At 39.8% G+C, this 25,406-nt stretch overlaps 1 protein-coding gene across 2 annotated transcripts; it reads right to left on the minus strand.

Moving 5' to 3' along the window:
• Window positions 1–65: 65 nt before the first annotated feature.
• On the minus strand, window positions 66–21,102 carry pdik1l (PDLIM1 interacting kinase 1 like). 2 transcript variants are annotated; one of them, XM_053637892.1, is made up of 5 exons: window positions 20,208–21,102; window positions 14,521–14,817; window positions 8,982–9,266; window positions 8,262–8,720; window positions 66–475 (listed from the first exon to the last, which is right to left on the minus strand). In XM_053637892.1, the coding sequence occupies exons 2-4, from the start codon at window positions 14,803–14,805 to the stop codon at window positions 8,280–8,282; spliced, it is 1,011 nt and encodes a 336-aa protein (XP_053493867.1). In that variant the 5' UTR covers window positions 14,806–14,817; window positions 20,208–21,102; the 3' UTR covers window positions 66–475; window positions 8,262–8,279. The 2 variants fall into 2 exon arrangements, with proteins under 2 accessions (XP_053493867.1, XP_053493866.1); XM_053637891.1 differs by lacking the exon at window positions 66–475 and having other exon boundaries at window positions 7,196–8,720.
• Window positions 21,103–25,406: the final 4,304 nt, after the last annotated feature.

Consider the following 25,406-nt stretch of genomic DNA (forward strand, 5'->3'; position numbering starts at 1 on the left):
TTTGATGAGCATATTCGTGAGCAAATTAACAACTGAAGAGGGTGTGCAGGATATTTTCGCTTCAGCTGGCGTTACAATTAGTCTCCATGTTTGAAATAATTCAAACGATGTCAATGATAACGTTCGGTGAATAGGAAAGCATATTTCCAGATGTATCTACTGTAATCTACCTCATCAGACAATGATTTATCAGGAAAATTTTTACTGGGGCTCTTGCTTCAATAAAAATGATCTAGCAACGCCTCTGGCAATCATACAGACACAAATTACCTGAAATACACTCATGATGAAATAATGCAAACTGGTGATACAGTGGCACGGGAACCCCGGATCAGTTCTGAGCTTGGGTTGATATCACGGTTTCAGGTTTCCTCTCGGTTCTCTAAGTGTGAACGAGTGTGAGTGGTGCCCTGGTGTCCCACCCCATGGTGTTTTCCAACCTCACTTCTAGCTAGTCTCCGGATCCACCATGACCCTGACAAGGATATAGCAGTTACTGAATGAATTATGCAAATACAAAAAATGAATTATGGTGGCATGGTTGTACGGTAGGCAGCATTGCCACTTTACAGCTCCAGGGTTAGATTCTGAGCCCATTCTTACAGTTTATACTGAATTTCTGTGCCTGTTCTTCCCAATACAACGAGTTTCCTCCAGGTTCTCCGGTTTCCTCCCACTTTGCCATTACATGCCATTAGGTAACATGCCATTAGGTAGTTAGGTTAAAATACATTTCCCCTAGGTGTGAATGAGTGTGAATGTGTGTACAGTATGGTGCTCTGCGATTGTCCGGCATCCCATCCAGGATGTAATCCCACCTCACACCCATCCTTGTGTGAAGCAGTTGCTGAAAGTGAGTGAAAAAATGGATCAAAAAGCCTTTCATTTCCACTTAATCTATTTAACACAGTACTTGGTCGTTAATTCTTTCCTTAATAAATAACACAGAAATAGGCCTGTATTTTCTAAGGCATTTTTAAGGTGTGTTTCGCTTCCATTAATAATTACGGGGTTATCGAGGGGTTTTATAAATATATAGCTAACCTACCATGATGCTTTAATTGTGAAAAAATATCTTCAGAGTCTAATAACAAAAAAAATTACTAAATAAAATTATGAATAGGCCTTTTCAGTTGGCTTCATTATCCCTGAAACGTGAGCATTAAGACATTCATGAACCTTTTATAAAGGTCTTTAAGGTCCCATAAAAACCTGGAAAATGCGCTGCTCAAGCTTGGGCCTGTCAGAGCTCCACCGTGGCCAGAGAAACGATTCAACAACTGAGCAAAGCAGCTTACTGAAAAATGTGGGAACATTTTAAAATGAAAACTAGGAATAATCTAAGGAGAAGAACCACAATAAGAACTATTGAACAACTGGAAGGAACACTGAACAAAAACAAAACAAACACATCTGTATGTGAAAATGTGCTAAAATTCACCATGCTTAAGTCTGGAATATCTCATATTCCTCATATTGTAAACTCAAACGTATGCAATGATTTGAAATTGAGGGTCTGACTGGAACTCAAAGGTGAAGAGGGCAGGGACAGTGACTCATTTGCTTCGTGTGACATATCAGTACCTCACACACGTACCAAGACACATCATCAGCACCTAAAGCATTTGCACCAGAGAGGAACTACAGAGGAAGTACTACAAGCGGGTTTTGTGTTCATTTAACAGTGTGAAAGGATGTAGTATAATTTGTTTTAGCATGACTGACATGATTTCTTACGAAGCAATTTATTTCAGATTTTAACTTAAAAAAAAAAAAAAAAAAAAAAGATTGTTATTGCTACATATTGAGCATCAAATTGCTTTGACAGGGGAAAGGAACTAAGCTGAGTATACCAGATTTGCTTGGTGCCTCCTATAAAAATAAAGGTGATTTAACACCAAAATGGGGCATATACGGTACATACACACTAAAAAAAAACATTTAGGACAATGCCTGAAATTATGACATGGTCAGACATCAAAGTTAATATTAAAGGTAGAAGCTGAGTGTCAGCATGACTAGAGGAGTTACCAAGACTCTGAATGAACGAATCAGGCTATTCGTCAACAGAATTAGTTAAACACATTTGTACATCAGAGATTATTTGTAAAATGTTTTCATGTGACATGAAAAAATGCATTCTCAGACAGCCTTTTAGCTGTAATGTGAGAGCAGTCTGTTGCTTCAAACTGCACTTTAATATTGGTACATTTATGGCATTTGGAAGATGCCCTTATCTAGTGTGACTTACAATTATCTCATTTATACTAGTCAGCAGTTGAAGGTTAAGGGCCTTGCTCAAGGGCCCAGCAGTGGCAGCTTGGCGGTGCTGGGATTTTAACTCATGACCTTCTGATCAGACGTCCAGCGTCTTAACCATTGAGCCACCACTTATCTGCATTGGTCTGCTCTGTTCACTTCCATATTACAACACGGCTCATTTGACTAATTTGCCATTTTGGTGTCCCAGTTAACAAAATCGAATACAATATGTATACACACAATATAAAGTTTACGCAGCCCAATGAAATGTCTCATTCAAGTCCAATTTTTTTTTATTTATAAAGCCAATCCCAACAATAAATTACACATTTACAGCCTCTTGTAAATCTCAAATCTCATAAAAAATACTGTACAACAACAAAAAATGGTTAGTTAAAACCAAGCCACAAAGTACACCAGTTAATTGATACATTTCTTTATGTTGATGTCAAGCAAACAGACAGGATGTGTTAGGTGTGATTGTGTGAGCAGGGCACAGTGAAGGAAGGGACTTTCTCCTGTACTTCAATCAGATCGTAGATCTGTTTTTGTCTTGGGAATAACAATTTACAAGCTTTATGTATCATTCTTTAGTTATGAATTACTGTAACATGACTCAAACACTAATAATGAACCTTTGTTTCTGCCTAAACAGGAAAACTACCAAAGTGTGTTGCAATGTGGCCTGCTTTCACTTTACACCCTTTCATTTTCTGTCCATTTCCTCTCATTTCTACGTGGTAGAAGACACTCATGTACAAATACGAACACGGATGGACAGCGCTTGAGCCGCCTCTTGCACAGCATCAATGGTGCTTTTCCTGATATTACAGTGCTTTTGGCATAATATGGAGGACATCCTGGGCTAGTGCCTCACACTGTTAGCACCTAAAGTTGGTTGAAAAAGGCAGCTTTAATGAACGAATGCATTTGCCCACCAAATGGTTGTAATCCAGTATTCGGCTTAACCTTGGTAGTGACACAAGCCTTTAGATCAGGGGTGTCAAACATATGGCCCACAGGCTTGGACCAGCCCCATAAAAGTTCAAAATTTCTTTTAAAATTTTTTTTGCATAAAGATTAGGAAAAAAGTGCAAGTCTCTGTTATACCACTTAAAAACAGAGCAATAAACTCAGAGCCATTAACTGCTGACAAAAGCACAACCAAATAAAGAACTAACTTTTTTTCCATTTGTAAATTTGCACATAAATTTCTCCCCACGCTATTTTGTGTATATCTGTGACGTAACCTATATAAACCATAATTTGGACGAAATTATTTTGTAAGTCATACATGTTCATTGTGTCCGTGAATTCAGAATCTATATCTTTCATATAAATGCCAATAAACAAACTTATTTAAGAGGAGTTGTTGATGCATTCTTAGTATACTAAATTGACTTTTTTTTCGGGGGAGATCTGGCCCATTTGACTAAAAATAATGAAGCCCGTTACCTAAAATGAGTTTGACACCACTGCTTTAAATGCTATAGAGGTAGCTGATTGGTTTTTCATGTGATCCCTGTGTTCCCTGTATAAGATTTTTTTATATAATGGTAGGACCAAAGAAAAGTGGAATTTAAAACTGCTCACAGTTTTAAAGCACATCATAAGCACATACAGAGGCTGTAACCAATCGTCATACATATTTCACAATGAAATCAAAAGATCCTACAGCCTAAACTTGGCAGATTTAGACATTCAGTACTGCCTGTCATCATTCATTAAAAAATAAAAATAATTTTTTTTTAAAAAACCACCACAGTTTAGAGACTGGACTTTGAGATCTTCTTTCTGACCTTGTGTGTGCTGTCCATTTACAGTATCTACAAGTGCAAAGAAATAATAAACTGAAGACGCAAATGAAGGGGCAACAAAGAAATCACTTCTGATTAAGGACTATTATAGAACAGTCTGGAGTGAGGGGAATGAGGTAAAACCTTTCTAACTGCTGGCTGGGAAAGCTAAATTTGCTTTTTCCTCAGAGGTTGCTAAAATATCTGAAATATCTATCAACACCTTGTTGAGCTATGACGTATGCATCTTTGGACCTTGTGCACCAAAGATCTGTCCAATCCATAAAAATGAAATCCTTATTTTCCCAAATTAGAATTTAAGGCAAAAACACAAAATAAAAAAAAAAATAAATAAAAACGGCTGTAGGGTGACCACCATGAATACAGGTTGTAAAACATTTTAAACATGCCCTATTACCTGCTAGTTAACACTCTTAGAGGTTGATGGTGGCTTATTTAACAGTTCCATTCACAACTGCTGTATACTTAAGCATTTATGGGGATATAGTAGTCCAATTTGTAGTCATCAAGATAATTAACCCTTTCATGCATAGTCGTCACTACAGTGGACAGCTATTCAAAAGCCATTTTCTTGCTATTGCAAGGATATACATTTTTTTTTTTTTTTTTTTTTTAAACTGCATAAGCAGGCACTAGACTGGACACTAATACGTCGTTTGAACGCATGCAGTCCACCGGAGTGGACACTTCAATACATTTTTGAAAAAAATGTATATTTTATATATAAGTAAAATGAAGGTAAAAAAATGTTATGCCTAAAGAAGAATTTAAAAAAAAATCCTTGATCAGGATTTCATAATTCATGCATGAAAGGGCTAATACTGATAAATTACAACACAAACAAAAGGCCATCACATTAAAAGGTGGGCCATAAAAGCAAAAAAGTATGTCTGTTTAAAAGTATAGTTCAAATTGATTATTTCTTAAAAAAAAAAAAAAAACCCGGAGTCAAGGCCATTGTTGTCTTAAAAGAATAAACAATGTGCTTACAGAGGCAACAGGATTTTAAAATAAGGCATAAGGCTGGTCAATGAAAAAGGCAAATTAGGCTACGATCACATTAAAAGCTTCACTGCACAATGCCAATTTTTGCTCAGATCGGATTTGTCTCTTGATAGTGACCCATTTTGGTCTTTAATGACAAAAATTGATTGTGTTTTGTTTGAATCGATTCCCCAAATGCTGACATCCAGTCTTGCATTGCTGTGAGGACAATCAGTATGTTTACGTGGACAACAATAATCCGATTGTAAACAGCGATTATTGATGACCTTCGACTAAAGTCATACTCGAAGTAAACACAAATGGAATTAAGGCGTGTGGAGTATTCCTGTTTTAGTCTACCTTAATCACATTATTAACGTCGCGTGGGAGATTTCTCCGCATTTTTAGACAGGACACGTACACACACGGCAGTGCTCAACCGTTTGCAAACAAGAGAGCACGGCTGCATCCAAAACCGTGTACTTACATACTACATAGTAGGCGAGATACATGTAAGTAAGTATGCGGTTTGGGACACAGCCCACAGCTTCAAGCAGTCGTCTATTTGCACGTATAGCATGACTAATAATTAACTGCACTTGAAGCTTTCGTAAAATTAAAAATAAAAAACACCCAAAACTGTATACGGTACCATAACGAAGACGAACTGTATGTTGATGCGTGAAATTCTAGAGGGACGTCAGACGGCATGACGTGGGGACGTAATGACGTGTGCCGTTAATCGATCTATGTTCTATAACATTTAAAACAAGAACATGAAAGAAATATTCTAAAAGCGACTCATGTAAACACCTTAATCACAATATTGTCTTATTCAGAATAAGCTCAATAAATAGATTACTGCTGTCCATGTAAACGTAGTCACTGTGTGCACAGTCCACTGGAAGAAAAGAAAAAAAAGTAACAGGAATTCCGATCTGATCTTGGACTTCATACGAAAGTGTCTCAGGTGTGATTTGAAAAGATCTGATTTTTATTTTTGTCCATACCGTCTGGTGGAAAAGAAAATCAGATTTGTGTCACTTCAACCTTGTAGCCTTAAAAAGTATTCTGGTGATCCAAAACCAGGGAGGGAATTATGCATTCTAGTTGTTATGTTTAAAAAGACATGATCTCAGGACGAAAATGTTTGCTGGTTCAAAAATAAGTACACCAATAGAAAGGGTACCCTGAATATCTTCTTCAAACAGTATTAAATATTAATACTTAATTAATTTTCTAACTTTGCAGCAGGGAGACAGCGATTGCCGCAGTGAGCTCTGTGGACTCTTTAGTCTCGGTACAAAATGCTGACTTGAATGCCATTTTCAATCCATTTTCAAAGCCTTGTTTTATTCATCATGACAATTTAACAGGCTTAGCGTTTGCCTGACGAGAGGGGGATTACGGCGAAGAGAAAACGAGAGCGTGAGGAACGTCAAAATGTTCTGCTCGCAGTGGCATTCACGGCTTTACGAATATATTCCACACAGTGTACAAGTGTGGGTGCTGGTGTTAACCGACTGTCACCCTGAAGGCAACGTGGACGCTTACAAATAAAATTCAGACAAGACACATGAGGAGGCGGTGCTGTTCAAGGTGCTGAAAAGATATGTGAAGTCACAGGGGATAAGTGCTGTTGCGTATGAATGTCAGTTCGATCCAGCTAAACAGCAGCATTTCTGTCTTAAGACTGACTTTCAAGTTTGCAAATTCAAGTAATGGCACTGGTAAAATGCAAAGCAGCCAACATTCTCCACGAATGTATTCATTCTTTGTTAGATTTTTTTCTTTTCTATTCCTTGAATAAACAGAATGACGTATCATACACATCCAAAATAATAATAATATTAATAAAAGTACATTAGTAGAGAGGAGAGGGAAAACATAAATCTGTCGATGTTTGAGTCAGTTCTTGGACACTGGCAAGCTCAGCTGGAATAAAAATAATAATAAATGAATAAAATTGGACCGGGGTGAATACATGGAAGAGCTAGGAACATCATTCATCCTGAAATACACTACTGACACTGCAAGCATTAATCACTGGGCTGGCTTAGAGCACCGCTGAACATTATTCAGGAAGCAAAGGCTTAAATAACTTGCTGACCCCTACTCTGGTTTTCCGTTAATTTATGGATCAAACTTGGATGAGAAATCAGCTCGTATGTACTTCCTCTGCCTGCAAAACTCCATCCACAGTATTCTTGCAATTCGCACTGACTAGGAAAACGTGAGTAACGCTTAAGATAAGATCAAATATACAAAGTGTATAATCCTGAGAAAGTAATACAGTGAAACTATTGATCCGTCAGCAAACATGGGTTTAAGATTTGAACATGGAGGAGTTGGATGCGTTCCCTGTGTTTGGGTTTGTGTTGCGTCTACGTTAGCACCAAGAGCAAGGCAGGCAAAATTCCGGCAAGCTAAATTCAGGCTGTCAAAGTGGACAAAATCGATGCTCCCTACAAAAGCTGGAAGCACCGGGGGAAAACCTGTCACCGGTTTCTTTTGCAAAGCAGACTGCGGTATGCCCAATTAAACTGCTGTGCTCTGCGAGGGTGCTTGTATGATTAGCTCGGGGTCAAAAAGTCTGATCTGTGTGTGGGCTTTGTCCAGAAACAAAAGAAGAAGAAGAAAAAAAAAAAAAGAAAGGTGTGGATCAGCAGCTGTATTCCATGGACACACAGTGTGACATAAAGCAAGACCCACAATTCCCATGTGCTTGTCACACACACATACACTTACCATATAAATTATCTAGATGGTATATTTACCATAACAGGTATGGTAACATTTATTTACTCCATTAAGCCAGTCAACTCACTGTATAGTATTGACCACTTGTGTGTATGTGGAGCAAAAGTGAAGAAAAAAAAAGGCAGGAAATGTGTATTCGTTTGGTTTGATGGTATAAGGATAAAGAGAGAGAGAAAAAAAGAAAGAAAGAGGTTTTCCATGTACGTCCTTACCCGTGCCAGTGCCATCTCTCTGGAGGCAATGCACACGAAGCACAGCATATACAAAATGCTTATTCATCTACAAGCCCAGTATACCTCATAAAACATTGCTCACTTGTGCTTGTGAACAAAGCAGGAAAAGTATTAACCACGCAATTATCTGTATGTTCATTTTGCTTGGTTAGATGAAAAAAGGAATAATAATAAAAATAACAAAAAAAAAAACATTTCTATTCACATTATCTATGAACACTCCTCACGTGTCCCAGTCCAGCTCCCTGGAGGCGATACGGACCAGCCTGAGCTCGAGCTCAAAGGCGTCGGGCCGCTGGCGCGGGTCGGCCGCTAACATCTCCCTGATGAGCCGCTTCATTCCGGCGCTCATGCTTTTCATCCGTGCTGGGATCAGAAGCTCCATGTTGGGGTTCTCGAGCAGCGCCTCGCCGAGCGGCACGATGACCTCGCCGTGGCGCACGTAGCTGCCCAGCAGCTCGCGCTGTGTGCCCGCCTCTACAAACGTCAGGCGCTCCACCATTGCCCAGATGATCACGCCCAGCGCGAAGATGTCTGCCTTGGCCGTGTAGCAGCCCTCGCGTGCTTCAGGCGCCATGTAGAAGTCAGTGCCACATGCTGTGGACAGGAAGCAGCGTTCAACACTCGCCGGCTCGTCTGGGTCCAAACCTGATGCTGAGCAAACCTTAAAGTGATAAACAACAAAAGTTCAACTTTCGCATCGCTTTCAATTTCAGTATGAGTTACGTTACAAACAATAGTAATATTATTTAATGCCTATCCTTTTAAATTCTACTTACTGTTACATTTTCATGACCATCGTATGGCTGGTGTTTGTGTAATGTAATGGAATGGAATAAATTACATTCAGTCGTACATTACAATAATCAGACATTGAATTTGTGATCGTATCTTCTTGGCACTTTTAAAGATATTACGCTCCTACCTTGCTTAGGCCAAAGTCGGCCACCTTAAGCGTGGGCTCGGCCGGACCCTGCGAGATCAAGATGTTGTCGGGTTTCAGGTCCCGGTGGATGATGCGATTGCGGTGCAGGAAGGCCAGCGCACTGCCCAGCTGCAGCATGAAGCTGGCGTTGGTCCGGCGGCTCGGTTTGCGCGAGAGCAGGTACGCGTTCAGGTCGCCACCATCACAGAAGTCCATCACAAACCACAGGTAGCGAGAACGGCGCCCATCAAACGCCAGCTCACCCTTCAGGGATGTTTCCACCAACTGAGAAGGTAAAAATGGGCAACGTTACATCCTGTAACAATCTGCTTGCTTCTAGTAACATCATTTATTAACATATTATCTGTAAGCGTTCCTACAGAATGATCACGTCAAGATAAGGTGACTAGTGACTGTATTAGTCTAATCGACTAGTCGATGCTACCACTAATACAGTCCCCTCCAGAAGTATTGGAACAGCAAGGACAATTCTATTGTTTTCACTATACATTGAAGACATTTGGGTTTGAGATCAAAAGATGAACGAGACAATAGGTCAGAATTTCCTGATGTTTACATCTAGATGTGTTAAAACAACTTAAAACATGACACCGTCGTTGGCAGACCGCTTCATTACGTGAGCAAAACAATAGGAACAGATCGTCTTAAAGTAAATAACACTTAATATTTGGTTGCATATCCCTTGCTTGCAATAACTGCATCAAGCTGATGACCCACTGCTGCGCTTTTCTTTTCTGTTGCTTTCCCAGGCTTGTACTGCAGCTTCTTTCAGTTGTTGTTTTGGGATTTTTTTCCTTCCTTCAGAAGGTGAAATGCTGCTCAACTGGGTTAAGATCTGGTGATTGACTTGGCCAGTCTAAAACCTTCCAATTTTTGCCCCTGGTGAAGTCCTTTGTTGAGTTGGCAGTGCTTTCTGGGTCGTTGTCTTGCTGAATGATGATGTTCCTCTCAGTTAGATTGGATGCATTTCTCTGTAAATTGAAAGACAGATTGTTTCTGTAAACTTCTGAATTCATTCTGCTGCTACCCTCATGAATTACATCATCAATAAAGATTAGTGAGACTGTTCCAGAAGCAGCCATGCAAGCCCAAGCCATGGCACTACTTCCACCATGCTTGACTGATGAGCTTGTATGGTTTGGATCGTGAGTCTTTCTTTCTTTCTCCACTTTGGTAGAGGTTAATCTTGGTTCCAGATCTTTTGTGGCTCATTTCTGTGTTTCTTTGTGAATTCCAATCAGGATTTCAGATTCTTACTGCTGATGAGTGGTTTGCATCTTGTGGTATGGCCTCTGTATTTCTCCACTTGAAGTCTTATTCGAATGGTGGATCGTGAGACCTTCACCCCTGCCCTGTGGAGGTTGTTGGTGATGTCAAGAACAGTTATTTTGGGGTTTTTCCTTCACAGCTCTCACAATGTTTCCGTCATCAACTTCAGTTTTATTTTACAAAGCAGCTTTACAGAAATATATACATTTGAGATCTAAATTGTAAACCTATGAATTTATCCCTAATGAGCAAGCCAGAGGTGACAGTGGCAAGAAAAAAACTCCCTGAGACGATATGAGGAACAAACCTCGAGAGGAACCAGACTCGAAAGGGAACCCATGCTTATCTGGGTGACACCTGATAGTGCAATTATAAATCATTCCCTTCTATAACTATGTGCTACATGATAAAACAAAAACCATCTAATCAGGAAATTCATCACAGTCTCAACATGAAGTTTATTCCGCTGAAGTCATGAACTTGTCATGTTTTCCTTGGCCGACCTGTTCCATGTCTGGTTGTTAGTACACCAGGGAGTTCTTTCTTTTTTGGGGACGTTCCAAATGCTTGTGCAATGCCTCTGATAGATTTTCCCTCTTTTCACACCTTCAAAATGCTTGCTTTTCTCCCATAAATAGTTCTCTGGTCTTCATGTTGGTTTATCCTTTTTAACAACAAAAGCAGTCTTCATAGGCGAAACCTAGGGCTCAAACCAAGAGTAGACATTCAGCGCTATTAATTCTTTCAATAATCAATTGAACAGGGCACACCTGGGCAGCAAGAAACACATCAGTCACATGTTTCAATATTTTGATTGCATGAAAAAAAAATGGGTGGGTTCAAACAAAAGGTGCCTTGTTCTAAGCTGTTCAACACATCTAGACGCAAATATGAAGAAATGAAAGCTGAAGTTTAAACAGTACAATTCAGTCGAATACTTCTGCTAGCACTTATTTTTTTACACTCCTATAATTATCCTTTTCGAATATTTATTGCCATGGTTATTATTGGGTGCTTGCTGACAACAGATAAAACGTTTTTAAAAAATTAATAGCTTCAGTTTATGGTCCGTCAAAGTAATACTGATGTGGCCCGGGCAGAATTTGGAGTTTGAGACCACTGAATTACATAAAAACGCATGTTTCCATAAAGACGTAACACTCTCTGGCGAGTGTGTAGCCTGACAAATTTCATTACTTACAAAGCAACTTGTGTGCAATGGACCATAAAGCGTGCTGATCGATACCGTTAACAGAATCCGAGCCACAAAACCGTTATATGCAATTTTGTCTTGTTAACGTTTGCTAGTTGTGGACAGGCGAAGGAAAGACAAGGCCAAAACAGGATTCAATTAAAAAGAGCAACAACAATAATAAAATAAGAAGTTAAAGCGACAAAGAGAAGGAACAAAAGCGTAAATATTATGGGGTTCTTGGCAAAGTAGCAAAGGGAGCCTTGTACAGCTTTACAAGGAGTTGGACAATAGTTTAGATGTCACTGAGAGAGTATAATCGTGCACCAGCAGAGTCTTTCATAAGAACGTCTTTCAGAAAGGAACAGAGAAAGGAAAGCAAGAGCACACCAAGCAAGAGCCTCATTGCTAGACTTGAAATTTTGTTACAAGCAACAAGATACAGATTTCACAGCCAAAAGCATCCAGAGAAGTGATAGTAAACTATGCATTAGAGCTTTCAAGTTTAAGTGTGCATGCTTCACCGTGTTGTTTAGCACAGCTATAAACAGCTATCAGTGCATATGCTGTAGTGCATGCACGCTCAAACATGCAGTAATGCACGCTTCTTGTGATGATGCATTTACTAAGTTATACAGTGAAATGAGCCTCCATGCGTGTGGCACTGCTCGCAGCAAAACGGTCCATTTTTCCCCCCAGTCGTGCCAATCACGGTTCATATCAGTGTTGTTTATGGATCAGAACCAAAACAACTGCAAAACCACTAGCGCCTGCTGCGTGCTGGTACATCTCACCACATCCTGCCGCATCGAAAGTTTCTCTATCGACACGATCAAAGAAATGCCTTTCTCAAAAGAGCTTCATTTTTGCCACAGTCATGCAGGCATGCAGAGAATAAATATTCCAGCATTCTTGGATTAATTCTAATTTTTTTAGACAGCTGTCAGGCCTAATCGACATGCGGCTTTACATGAGATGATATTAAAGACAGAGCAAAGTGTAACACTTGGTTCACGTGGTATTCAAGAGCAGCCCTGAGGAAATGCCTTAAATGCTTAAGTTTCATGGAAGATGGACTTCACAGTACAAATGTCTATTATAGCGTGTGTGTGCATGTGTGTGTGTGTGTGTGTGTGTGTGTGTGTGTGTGTGTGTGTGTGTGTGTGCGCATGTGTGCGTGCGCATGTGTGCGTGCGCATGTGTGCGCACGTACACGCATGCTCATCCTGCTGGAATGTGTCGTGGGCTGAAAAAACATGCTGAAGCTTACATGTCTGGCATGATTTGTAATGAGCACCATGAGAATTACTTATCTATATGGTCTGGGGCAAAAATAGAGAACTGATATTTTAGGATGCAAAATCCAGCTGCATGCATCTGTACATCTATGCATCTGTAAAGCATGGTAACCAATAACCTTAGTGGTAAGCGATCCAAGACAACCGTCTTCCTAGACTCATGAAGTAGCTACTTCTCTTCTCTACCCTAATATATGAAAATGTGCGGAAGTGTTAGCCAATGTTTTTCTCTATGAACGGCCTCCAGTTTCCTGTGTTTGGTAGCACGCAACAGCACAAGATGCCATTCTACTCTTCTCAGCCAACAGCAGCTGCACTCAAGATGTGATGTTAATCCACACTTTCTTCTGCATGAACTCAGAGCATCAACATACAGGATGTGTTGTTCGGTGCAGACTATTAGGCCTGTTTCACTAGTACTGTATCTCACGATGATGGTTGGCTGACTGGCACCACGCAGCAGGTTACAAAAATGAAAAAACGATAGTCCAAGAGGAATACACGACCCATATGTGGTTCTTCCCCAAACTGCTTGCTTTGTATTTCCCAAACTGGAACTAAGAGGCCCAAACCTGTTCCAGCACGAGTCAGTGGTGCACAGTGCGAGTTCTGAGATTAAGACACGGTTTGTGAAGAACTTGTGTGTCCCGCATATCAAAAATTGTTGGGGTTTTTTTTTGTTGTTTTAACTGGCTCTAATTTGACTCATACAAGTCAGATCATAGACTCTTATAAGTGGTTGAATAAGTGGTATTCAACTAAACTTTGAAAAAGGTCCAGTTCCTTGCTTATCCAGTCCGGATAAGCATCTAACATGACTGAGTGTGGACAACAGTTAACCATTACAAATAATACAACTCCAAGCGGTTATGTTTTAGTACATAGTGGCGCTTCCTGTTACCTCTTCTGACTAGAGCCACAGACGCTGAACAGACAAAACATCTATGCTGACTGTAAAGCAGGAACATAATAAACTCATACTTCTGTCCATTCATCTTTAAGCATTTGCTATCTATTGTAGTCAACGTTTCTTTAAACAAGCCGTGCTGTCGCTTCACTAATCAGACCAGATATGGTTAAAATAAACATTGTTTTTTTAACTCCAAGTTTGTGGAAACTCTCATTTCTTACTGAATGTCTCTAGCTCTGGAGCTAGTCTCTGGACTGCCTTCTGCCTTCAGCTAAACCACAGAAGAGGACCTGCTACAGAAGCGCAACTGTGTCGACTGGGATGCCTCCACCCACCAAGAAAGTCTAGTCACTGTTGATAGTCATTTCTACACCAGAACTTCCCTTACAATTGTATACTAAACATGAAGGAAACTACTGAAGAAAGAAAAACTATTTCAGCCATTTGCGGTAGAGCAACAACGCATACTGTAATTCACTGTGACTGCAGTGTCTTTAGTTACTGCTAGATCTCTACAAGAACACCATGTTCAGACCTGCTATTAACGTCTTACTCAGGTGGTCCGATAACACGTGGACAGCTGAGACAGCTACTGACACCTGGTCTTTACATAAGCCCTGAAAATGTCTCTCTGGTGACTGCATGTGATCAGGGTTTCCAGTTCTACACCCATGATGTGATTGTTCAGTCATTCGTCTGTAGTCCAGGCCACGTAAAGACGCATTAGCGTTCACGCTACATACGCTGCCATAGGAGTCCTGAAAAGTGGCTCGAGTTGCAAAGCAACCTTCAGTGTAAAGCAGCCTCTATATAAATGTAAGGAATTATCATCATCACCTATGAACATACCTCCAGGTATGAAGAGGAGTCGGAGCCGTGGTTCATCCTCTGAGCCAGTCCGCCTCTCTGGAGCACGCATTCCTTCAGGTGGATCACGTTAGGGTGCTGGCTTTGGATGCTGCTGAGGGCCCAGAACTCCCGCAGAGCTAGCTCCACGTTCTCAGGCGAGTGGCAGCGGATTTTCTTGACAGCGACACGCGCTCCTGTCCGATGCACCACAGCCTCGTACACCACACCATAACTGCCTCGGCCCACCTCTTGAATCAGCTCGTACTTGGCTTGTCTGCTCACCATCCTCTTCCTCAGCTGCGGGTCGACAGAATACAATAAACATCCGATAAGTACATGCAAACACACCTGAAAACGATTTATAGGATTTATAGATATGCACAAAGTTTGAGAAGCATTTACACATAATGCTATTCGAACAACGTTATATTACATTTTAAACGATAAGGTGATAAGAACCACACCGTGACGGAAAAGTTGAGGCGAGTAACAAAAGCAACCTGACACTGTTCTCTGATCCAGCTGCAACTGTTTTTTTTTTTCCTGTTGGCACGTCCCTGCGTTCAAACACCATCTGCGTCAGTCAAAAACAAAAACATCCAGCAAGTGGCGGTTCTGTGGGCGGAAACGCCTTGTTGATGAGAGAGATCAGAGGAGAATGGCCAGACAGGTTCAGGCTGACATGAAGGCTACGGCAACTCAGAAAACCTATTTATAACCATTTTGGTGAGCCTACTCTAGTCTCAGATTCCTGTTCTTGGTTGTCAGGAGTGGAATCTGAAGTGGTTTTCGGATATTGTAGCCCATCCACCTCAAAATTCAATGTGTTGTGCATGCGGAGATGCTGTTCTGCTCACCACGGTTGTAAAGAGTGATTATATGAATTTAGAGCTGTAACGACTAATCGATAAAATCAATAATACTCGATTATGAAAATCGTTGTCAACGAATTTCATTAAGGATTAGTTGGTCTGCGTGCAGCACGGGGTGCGTTTACTCATTACGTTACTTCTGCTCCGAAAACATGCTTCATGGAGTAAATATTAAAGTTGTGTCCCAAATGACGTACTATACACTTACACTATGCATTATGTACTCTACCGTCTAGTGTATTAATTTTAGAAAGGTAATATCGTCTCAAATGGAACACTGGCGTTTTTTTTACTAACCGGAAGTATAAGCCGTTTCCTAATCGACGGCGTATGACGTCATACGCACGCAATGTTACGCTGCTAGCTTTAGCCTAATACCCAGAGTCACTGACAAGGACTTTCTTCAGTTTACTGTTTATATACTTAGTTATATGCTTAGTTTATATTATATACAAGTTTTTATGCATTATTTTTTAAGGATGCACAAAAAGCACAGAATTAAACTACAGTCCTAAATGAATAATATATATTCTGGTGTGCGTGTGTGTATATTGGGTTCTTTTCAGTCTTATATAATTGGACAAACAGTTGTGTAAAGTTTTAGTCTGAAGTTTATAATTGTAACACTCAGTTTGTGGATTTTAGTTTAATTAAACAAAAAAAAAATGGTACTGAAAGTTGCCCCCCCCCCCCATCCGATTAATCAAAAAAATAATTGGCCAACTAATTAATTATGAAAATAATAATTAGTTGCAGCCCTATATGAGTTACTATATCCTACATGGCGGCTCGCTCGACGTTTTTGTTTTGTTTTTCGCACCATTCTGTGTAAACGGTAGAGAGACTTGTGTGTGAAATTCCCAGGACATGAGTAGTTTCTGTTTAAGTTTAAACACTTAAACCAGCCCATCTGGTACCAACATCCATGCCAGGGTTAAAGTCACAGAGATCACTCTTTTGCTTCATTCTGATGTTTGATGTGAACATTAACTGAAGCTCTTGGCCTGTATCTGCATGATTTTATGCACTGCGCTCCTGCCACATGACTGGCTGACTGGATAAATGCATAAATGAGCAGGTGTTCCTATTAAAGTGGCTGGTGAGTGTATATTTCACCACAAACTAATAATGAAAGCATTCTCGTCATTTTCCAAATGTTCCAGGTGCAACTGCTCAGCGGTGTGAATAAAGTATCTTGCGTAACGTTCAGAACCTACTCAGAATGATATTGATGTTCTTATAAGTAAAGCTTACATGGGGGGAAAAAAGAGAAGCTACCGAGCAAAGTAAACAACTCCCCCAAAAGACAATGTAATTTGTCCTGGGGGGGCGGGGCAATGGGAGAGTGTTGTGGGGTTGTGTTCACTGCTATTTGTGAAGCTTCTCGGATTAAAATCAGCACCTCTAAGTCTCCCGAAAAGGAGTGTCCCTTGGTATCTTATTCACCTATAAGGCGTTCTGTCTCCTCCTTTGACATGAACAACTCTTCACTCAGCATGCAGTGCTCAGAGTGGCTTGCGCAACATAATTCAGTGGAAGTAAGCCCTACACCACGGTTTTCAAGAGGACCAGAAAGTTTTCTGGACCGCTCCCAGGCTCAAAAACAGCTTTCAGCAAACACATCGAACTCTCAGAGTCTGGAAAAACCCAAAGGTGAACAACCTTAAAAGTCTTAATTCAGGTACCATGCAGCACTGAACTAAAAGTTAAATAGTGAAATCAATATTATTTGTGAGACATTTAATTTACACTCACTGTCACTTGTAAAATTTATTGTCACACGATTAACGTAGAACAACTTGTTTGTTTAGACCGAGGCATCTTAAAAATAGTGTTTTATAGTCAGGCTTTTGCAATGTGCAGGGGACAAAAATGAGGCTTGGGCAGCAAAAAATATCAATATAATGTATCTGCTTATGGCAATATATATATATATATATAGTTGTAAAACCTGACATTATATGGTGTGTACAGTGTTCTATAATACCGAGTTGTGCTTGTACAAGCCCATGTTTCCAACATCCAATCACTGGTCGTTTCTACAGTATCAGCTCATTCACAGGGACTTGTATTGCGGACACTCTATATAATCTAGAACAATATACGGATAAAATAAACGTGCTGTTATTTAACAAAGAAAAACATATCATTGATATAGTGCAGCTTTCTGTAAGTGTGACTAGAGTTGATTAAAAAGCATGAAGCGCTGCTCATTAACAAATTAAACATTTTAATCGTTGGAAAGAGGAATAAAATGCTTCCAAACGTTCTGATATTGGAAAATAATCAACTTCAGGGTTGTAATGGGGTTGAATTAGTTTCCTGTAACTGCACATCTTTAAAGTCCCCATGAACTCAAAATGATAGTCTTGTGGCTTTTAATATGAATAAGGTTATCTATAAGCTAGTGTGCTCCCAAACAATGACAAAATACACATTTAGAATTTACAGTCTCTCTCTACCACCAATCGTTCACAGCTTCTCATCAGATTTTCTGTCCAATCAAATGCTTTCTCGAATCTGAAGTGCCACGCCCCCAACATTATAAAAATCCATGGTGCTAACTGTCAAGTACAGATTACGGTGCGCTCAAGTCATGGCGGAAAGGTCGTTTTTACGAGTTTGAACGCACATGAACGTCACCACATAATCAGATTTACGAGTGGGGAAACTCTGCATTTTCTCTGAGCTCAGAGTTTCCGAGTCGGGGGCGTGTCAGTAAGAAAACATGGTGGAATCAACCGATTTAACGTCTGTAGTTGACAGTAAATTTGTTGAAATTTAAGGTTTATACATCTCAGAAGCTGATTTCGGTTATTATGTATTTGGTATATGCAGCAAGTTATTGTCACTTTTTTTATTTAAAATAAAGCAAGCTAATCGCCTGCACAAAATACGACATACAACGATTACGATATAATATGGGCCGATAAAGTTCACAGTGGCTTCATAAATTGATTAAATATATATATATATAAAAAAAACTAAACACACCTGATGCGTATTCACTGTTCTTCATTTTCTAGAAGTAGTGTTAAAAAAGCTTGCTGTATTTGTTTGTAGTTAATTAAGAATTAACTCGTAAATACGAACTTCCCAGGAGGACTTGAACACACAGTAAAGCAGAAAGTATGCTTCTCTTTTTACGTGTACGCCAGGAACAGCATACAGTACACGTGACGCAAATTTCGTCATCAACAGAGTACAGTACGTGTGCCGCCCGATTTTTCTAACAGGTCGGACATGTGCGTTTCATTTTTTTGCACTATTTAGTTCTTCCACAAGGTGGCAACAGTGACCCAAGGCTGTTGATTCTCAAAGTAATTGGAGAAAAAAAACGGAAGAGACGGAAACGAGTGCAGGTTAGAGAGTACCCGCATTTGTATAATTCTAGCCTTAAAGAGTATAAGTATCTGTATACGGGTGCTAATCGTGCCGAGAGATTGCCCAAGCATTGTTCTTATTGTTGTTGTGATTCTTCTTCATTGTCGTCCTTCACACTAGAAGATCTGCTTTACTGCTCTGTATTGACTCTTGCAGGCCAGGAAGGGTAGTGTGTACTTTGAAAGGCTATGCGTACGACTGTGAGCATACATGTAAAAAATAATAATAATAAATTATACCAGAGGCTTAACCATCAAGTACGGCTTAGCCTAGGCTGTGAGGTGAGGTAAGGTAAGCTAAACGCTATTGGCTATTTAAAAAGTGGGAGGAGCCAGTCGATATGTCCTGCCCTGACTTCCTGTTTCACTGAAAATTATGTCAACACAACGAAAAACACAGTGTTTCAAGGCACTTCACAGGGACTTAAAGTATTTTATCCCGTGCATACATCTATATATTTTTTTAATCTGATAAAACTCTATTCTATTCAAAGTGTCGTTAGAAAATCTTCCTTCATGTCACACGTATACCTATGCAAATGCTCATGGCGGTACAGTGAATATGCAAATGAGTGGGCGTGACGTCACGCGGTGCCTACTAGAGACTTCTGAGCGTGTGCAACTTTCCCCTGAAGAGATTTGGTAAACACCGGTCACGCACAAATCATCTCCATGCTTAAACACGTGAGTTTGTGAGATCGGTACAAACATATGGCGCTCTCCTAGTGTGAAAACTTGACAGCAAAACGAAACAATTCAACAACCTGAGCTGGTTTGCTAAGACGTGTTACTTTTGTTTTCCTGTCCTAGCTACATGCATGTGGTGGTGCAAATCAGCTCGAATGAACGCAGACAGCTTACATATAAACAAACCGCACACTCGGACATGGACAACACGAGGCTTGGTGAATATTAAACACATTCCTGCTCTACATAATATGTAATAGATTTGCACCCTATATTACAGAGCATTGTATAACAGCGTTAAGGCTTGTAGGCCAAGCCAAACAATGTGTAATGTGGTATTTTAAACAAAAACAACCTAGAGTTGTCATCTTTTATAAATCAGAAACAGGTGTGATTAAATCAACAAACAGACATTACAGGAACCGTGTCTAACCTGCTCCTCGTTAGCTCATTACACCTAGCTAGCTGGCTAATTAGCTAATAACAATTAGCCTTTAGCCAGAGGATAACCACCAAGGTTATTCTATACAGCCAGACCGTTTAATCGTTTATTTCACATTCTGATTCATAAGCTAACCAAAGTACAACAATCATGAATGCTGACAAATCTCATGCTAACTAATGTTGACAACTATCTAAGTGTCCTGCCTACAAGACATGAGCTACAGAGCAAGACACCTGCACACCGAGACAAAGAGTCCTGCGGCCTGCCGAAACTCAACACACAAAGGAGCAGAATATTTACCTTTTGTTAAGTTTATCCCAAATTCACTTGTTTCCTTTCTTGGCTGTTTCTGGCAGCCATTATACATGCGCGCACACACACACAACACACTGCGTCCGCGCGAGCGTGTTGCCCAGGGCGAGCTTCCCCCTTTCCGCCAGCACGCGCACGCTTCACGCGCCCTCAGCGTCTCCAAAAAAAAAAAAAAACAACAATCTGACATGGAGAGGCGTGAATCCGCTCACCGCCTCGACTCGAAAGCACCCTGAGAAACACCGCCCTCTCTCTGCAAAAATACGCTGGGGTTGCTTTTGTCAGTGTGGCGCGCGCTGTTCGTGTTACAGGAAGAGAAAATGGTGCCTCCATTAATAAATGAATGAAACAAAAGAAGAGATTGAGATTTTCTCTCGCAAACGCATTTGTAAATCACGACCCTTAGTTTTTGAACACCTGGCATACATATATGGACCATACATTAGCAGTGTTGCCACAACACTTTTCAGGGGAAAGTAGGTAAAGCATGCTTAAAAAGTGCATATCAAAACTTGAAGATTTTCTAGTGGTTGTGTGTGGAGATTCTGTGCATGTTCTCCCGGTGTCCATGGGGGTTTCCTCAGAGTTTTCTGGTTTCCTCCCTCTATCTAAAAACATACCAGTAGGTGGATCGGTTAAGATAAATTGCCCCTAGTTGTGAGTGTGTGTGCATGCATGGTGACATGAGATGAGCTGGTGTCCCATCCAGGGTGTATTCCCAGATCACGCACAGTGTTCCCGGGACAGGCTGCGGATCCACTACGACCCTGACAAGGATAAAGCAGTTACTGAAAGTGAGTGAGTTAACCCAAATACTTGCATATTTACAATATACTATAATTCCTATCAAGTAAATAGACAAAAAGAAGCATTAGCCCAAAAGACAAAAGATTAGCCCAAACCACTTTTTAATACACTGAACCAAAAACATTTTTGAATAATAAATAATCCATCCATTCTATTTTTCTTTTCCTTTCCTGGAGACCAGGTAACATAAAAGCATAAAATGTTGAGTTTCATGTACTTGGTACAGATGTTTTTCCAGATTTGACCTGATTATCTTATTAGTGAAAATGAAAACCTTTTGAAATGGATGTGTAACATACAGTAACTGGTATTAATAGGACACTAAATGCTTATTCTTATTGTGAGTAGGTTAAATAGGCTTTGTGCAGTTTTGCTTAAGATCTGTAGTTCCACTTGCTTTTAGTAAGTCAGACATATGTGGGTCACAGAAAAGCCATAAACATTCCACATAAGATTCAGATGTGGGCCAATACATTTTTTTAATATGCCTGACTTCTGGCATAGATATGGGTCCGTTGTGAAATTACTCTGGCGGGTACGAATGTGAACCAAATGAAATATTATAATCTGGTTGACTCCTGATAGTGTTGTGGCTATGTAACACAGCTAAACCGAAGGAAATTTGCTGACTGTGTGCCATTTCAAAGAGTCTGGAAATAGGACAAATAATCTGGACAAATCAGGCTCTTGTTAGAGAGCATCTAGGCATGGACCTAGGCATCAGCATAGGCATTGACATGGCCATCAACAGTAAGAAACAACTGGATAATGTATGCCACAAATGTCAAGAGTTACAGGGCATACCTAAAGACTAGCCTGAAATGTTCTCAGAGATGACTGCCACACTCACACCAGTGAAAGGGTGATGTTAACCTTGTAGAACTTAGAGATGGTGGCTGGTGATGCGCAGGTAACAGTGGCACAGATATCCTGGAGCAGCAGTCTAGCCTCTAAATAATGCCCATGAAGGGGGGACGTGCTCCACTTAGAGTGGCTTGTCACCGTAAGAGCTAGGCATCCAACCATTCTATAGGACACGGTGATTATTTCCACCACCCGGCAAGCCATCTTCTAGGCTTAGGTGAGGATGCCCTTTTGTATCTTTCCTCTATGGCAGATGAACACTTGGCAGATGGATGCTGTCTGGATTAAATAATACCATGCAGCATGTACCGTATAACCAGATTGACTTAAAGATACCAACATGAATGGTGCGTTGGCCATGCTGGATTTGTGATTCTGATACCTGCATGCTCCTAACCAGGGCCTCTTTGGCGGCAGGCCAGAAAATTGACACAAAAGGCAGATTCTGCATGGTCGATTCGTGCTAACTACACTTGACAGAGTGTATAACCCATGTTAGTGGAGAGTTTCCCCATATCCCATATCCTGGCATAGGGGTCCCACTACTAGAAGTGTCAATCAGCTATTTCACAGAGTTTTCAGCACTCAGGTATATGCCTGAGTCACTATTTCATTGAGATGTTCAGTGCTGAGGCAATGAGCTGATGCCCATGTATAGCTTCCAAAGAGATTCAGGCATTGGTTGCTGGGTGCAAGTGTTGCAGCATGGTTATTGTGGCTATCCACTCGGTATAGCATGATCTATGGGGGCAAACCCAACTGAGGAGAAAAAAACTGACATGATGTCAAGGGAAAACAAACCACTCTAGTGGGAAGCATCAGCCTGCATGAGCATGTGAATAACAAGGTATCTCAAATGAAATCCAGATATAGAACAGACATTTCTGAGCATGGCAAGGTACAGTATGTTTTATATTTTGTAATAGTAATAGTGCACTGATGTTAAAGAGACACGATGTTCATTTTATTTAAAAGAAAGGAAATCATGCAGCAATTGCATAATATTTAAAGATATTTATTCACTAGAAAGCAAGTAGTGAATAGTCACACTAAAACATTCTTGGTCACAACATTCTTTGCATGCTTTGTCACAATATGTTGAAAAAGATCAAGCTGACAGCTGAACCCATGCACTTGGGTGACTGTTGAGGCCATTCATACGGGGCTCCATAATGAAGCCACTGGCTTGCCACAACATGGCTACATTCTTTGGTCATTTGAATACAAAATAGATCTTTCAAACTTCACCGAACACTGAATGTAATGCGCAGGTTTGACGGCAACATAAAATGTCCGAAACAACACAAATTCCAACCACAAAGAATATTATATAAATGAGATATGATTCCTGCTTGTGCTTCAAACAAAAGCCATGAGCATCAATTATTAAACACATCATGTCAGAGTGAAGCTATTAAATACATTAATGAACTTAGAAGACATTTTAATTCAAAGTATAGATTTTGGATTTGTATCTATTTTAGATGGCTTGAAAAAGTACCCATTGTGCACAATGCAGTTTTTACAGGCACATTTAAAGATACTTTGATATTTATGGAATTGTTCCTCATGATTTGTTTAGGAATAATGGTGGTCTAATTCTCATCTTTAATGTTTCCATCCATTAACTTTTCTGAGAACATTTTTTTTGTTTGTTTTTACACTGATAGCAATGTTGCCTTCTCCAGAGAAAATGATAAGACAATGTCTAAGCGGTTCACACAAACTACTGTGTGTATTTTAACCTCAAAGTGAATTTCTAACAGCATTTTTCAGCTTTTGTTCTAAAGCCACTGATATCTTGCAAAAGAACTTGCATTCCAAGTCACAACACCTTGACTTTGCTATTACACTTGAAATAATTTTAGCACTAAAAACTAAATAACATGCACACTCACACAAAACACACAAATACACACACACACACATACACCTTTCACATTACTTACACATTTAATTGGACACTGTACTGGTTAGAGGGGCAGACTCAGTCCAGGTCCACTTAAATTTCAACATCCTGAGGTAGACTTGTATAGATTCTGAACAAGGTACATGCCTTGTTTTCTCTTTAAAAAATAAAAAAAATTTAAAAAAAAAAAAAAGGAAGGAAGAAATAACCCAGTCCCAAATAAAAGAAAAAAGGATAACTGTAGACACAGCCAATACTCAGTTGGAATACTTCTTATCACTACTAATCAGCAGCTTTGTTTTCAGCTTTTTCAAACTGAAATGCTATGCCTACATGGCACTATTCTACTCTAACATCAACTACCATGCAAATAGAGAATAAAACAATTATATTATTATGTGGGGAAATATACAAGAACAATATACAAGGCTGGAGCAGGTCTCATGCATTTCAAAAGTGATTGATTTGGAGGTACAAATGTGCATGTGTCTGTTTATGGTACAGACTACTCTAAAGTATAAATCCAGATGCAAAAAATAATTCTCACCAATCGTTTGATGACACATAAACGTACGTCTAGGCTCCTCAATCACACACGCTGTGTGTGACTGACACATACAATGTTTTTTAAGATCAGCGTATACAGTGTTTAAGAAAACTGCATAAGACATGGGTTGAATGCCATTTGAATTTCCTAACACTGGGAAAGTGGGAAAATTGGGAAAATCTTCAAGGTTATGCCACAAATCAGTCACTTTGATTTACTGAGACATTCAAAATGGCCTGAAAACTTTTTCAAACATCCTTTTAAATTAACAGGGATTTCCAATACAAAATACCAGAGTACCACTGTAATTTTGGCTCGGCTTTGGGCAAGTTCTAAACCTTTTTTCTTTTTTTACCAAACTGGCAACGCTTTTTTAGATTATTTTTGTCCTTTCCAGAAAGCACACGTTTGTGATTTTCCCTGAGACGGAAACGAACAAGGAACTCTGAATTGCCTGACTTCAGTCATAGTGACAATATGGTTGAAATATTTAACTGAAATTTAGGTCCACTTTGAATGCTCTTTAAATATAGTTCGTGGAGCAGTTTAGATTGCTTCACATTTGGCATAGATTAAATATACAGAATACACTGGTCACACGCTTATACCTGCAAGAAGTATTGCAAGAATATTTTAATAACCTAAATCTAGTTGTGATTGAGAACTAGTATCTCCACCATGTTAACATAAATTCTGAGGTAAACTTGAGCTACAAATAAATAATCATGTTATACAAAGATTACAATTAGTATTTATATTAGAATATGGTCAGGTTCATCAGAGTCCCCTATAAAAGAGGAGTCAACTATGAGTAAACGCCAACCATTCACTCTAAAACTGGAATAATAAGCATAATCCAGAAAAAAATAATCTCCTTTACTAGCCATATCTAAACAGGGTTTTTTTTTTTTCATATAACAAATATGAGTAGGATGAATCCCCAATTGGGACGTTTCTCTGATATGCCCTGATTTGTTGGGATTAGAAAGTGTAATGTAACCAGCTAACATCACCAACTATAACTCTAGTTCTCTGAAATGAAATGACAAGTGACAGTGCA

The sequence above is a fragment of the Ictalurus furcatus genome, chromosome 12, assembly GCF_023375685.1.
Source record: "Ictalurus furcatus strain D&B chromosome 12, Billie_1.0, whole genome shotgun sequence".
NCBI classification, from domain to species: Eukaryota; Metazoa; Chordata; class Actinopteri; order Siluriformes; family Ictaluridae; genus Ictalurus; species Ictalurus furcatus.

Bases quoted from the DNA above. Each gene is read 5' to 3' on its own strand.
- pdik1l (XM_053637892.1), bottom strand. From the start codon at position 14,805: ATGGTGAGCAGACAAGCCAAGTACGAGCTGATTCAAGAGGTGGGCCGA. The intron at 9,267-14,520 runs GTATGTTCATAG...TTACCTTCTCAG, and splicing joins ACTCCTCTTCATACCTGGAG to TTGGTGGAAACATCCCTGAA. The intron at 8,721-8,981 runs GTAGGAGCGTAA...TATCACTTTAAG, and splicing joins CCGACTTTGGCCTAAGCAAG to GTTTGCTCAGCATCAGGTTT.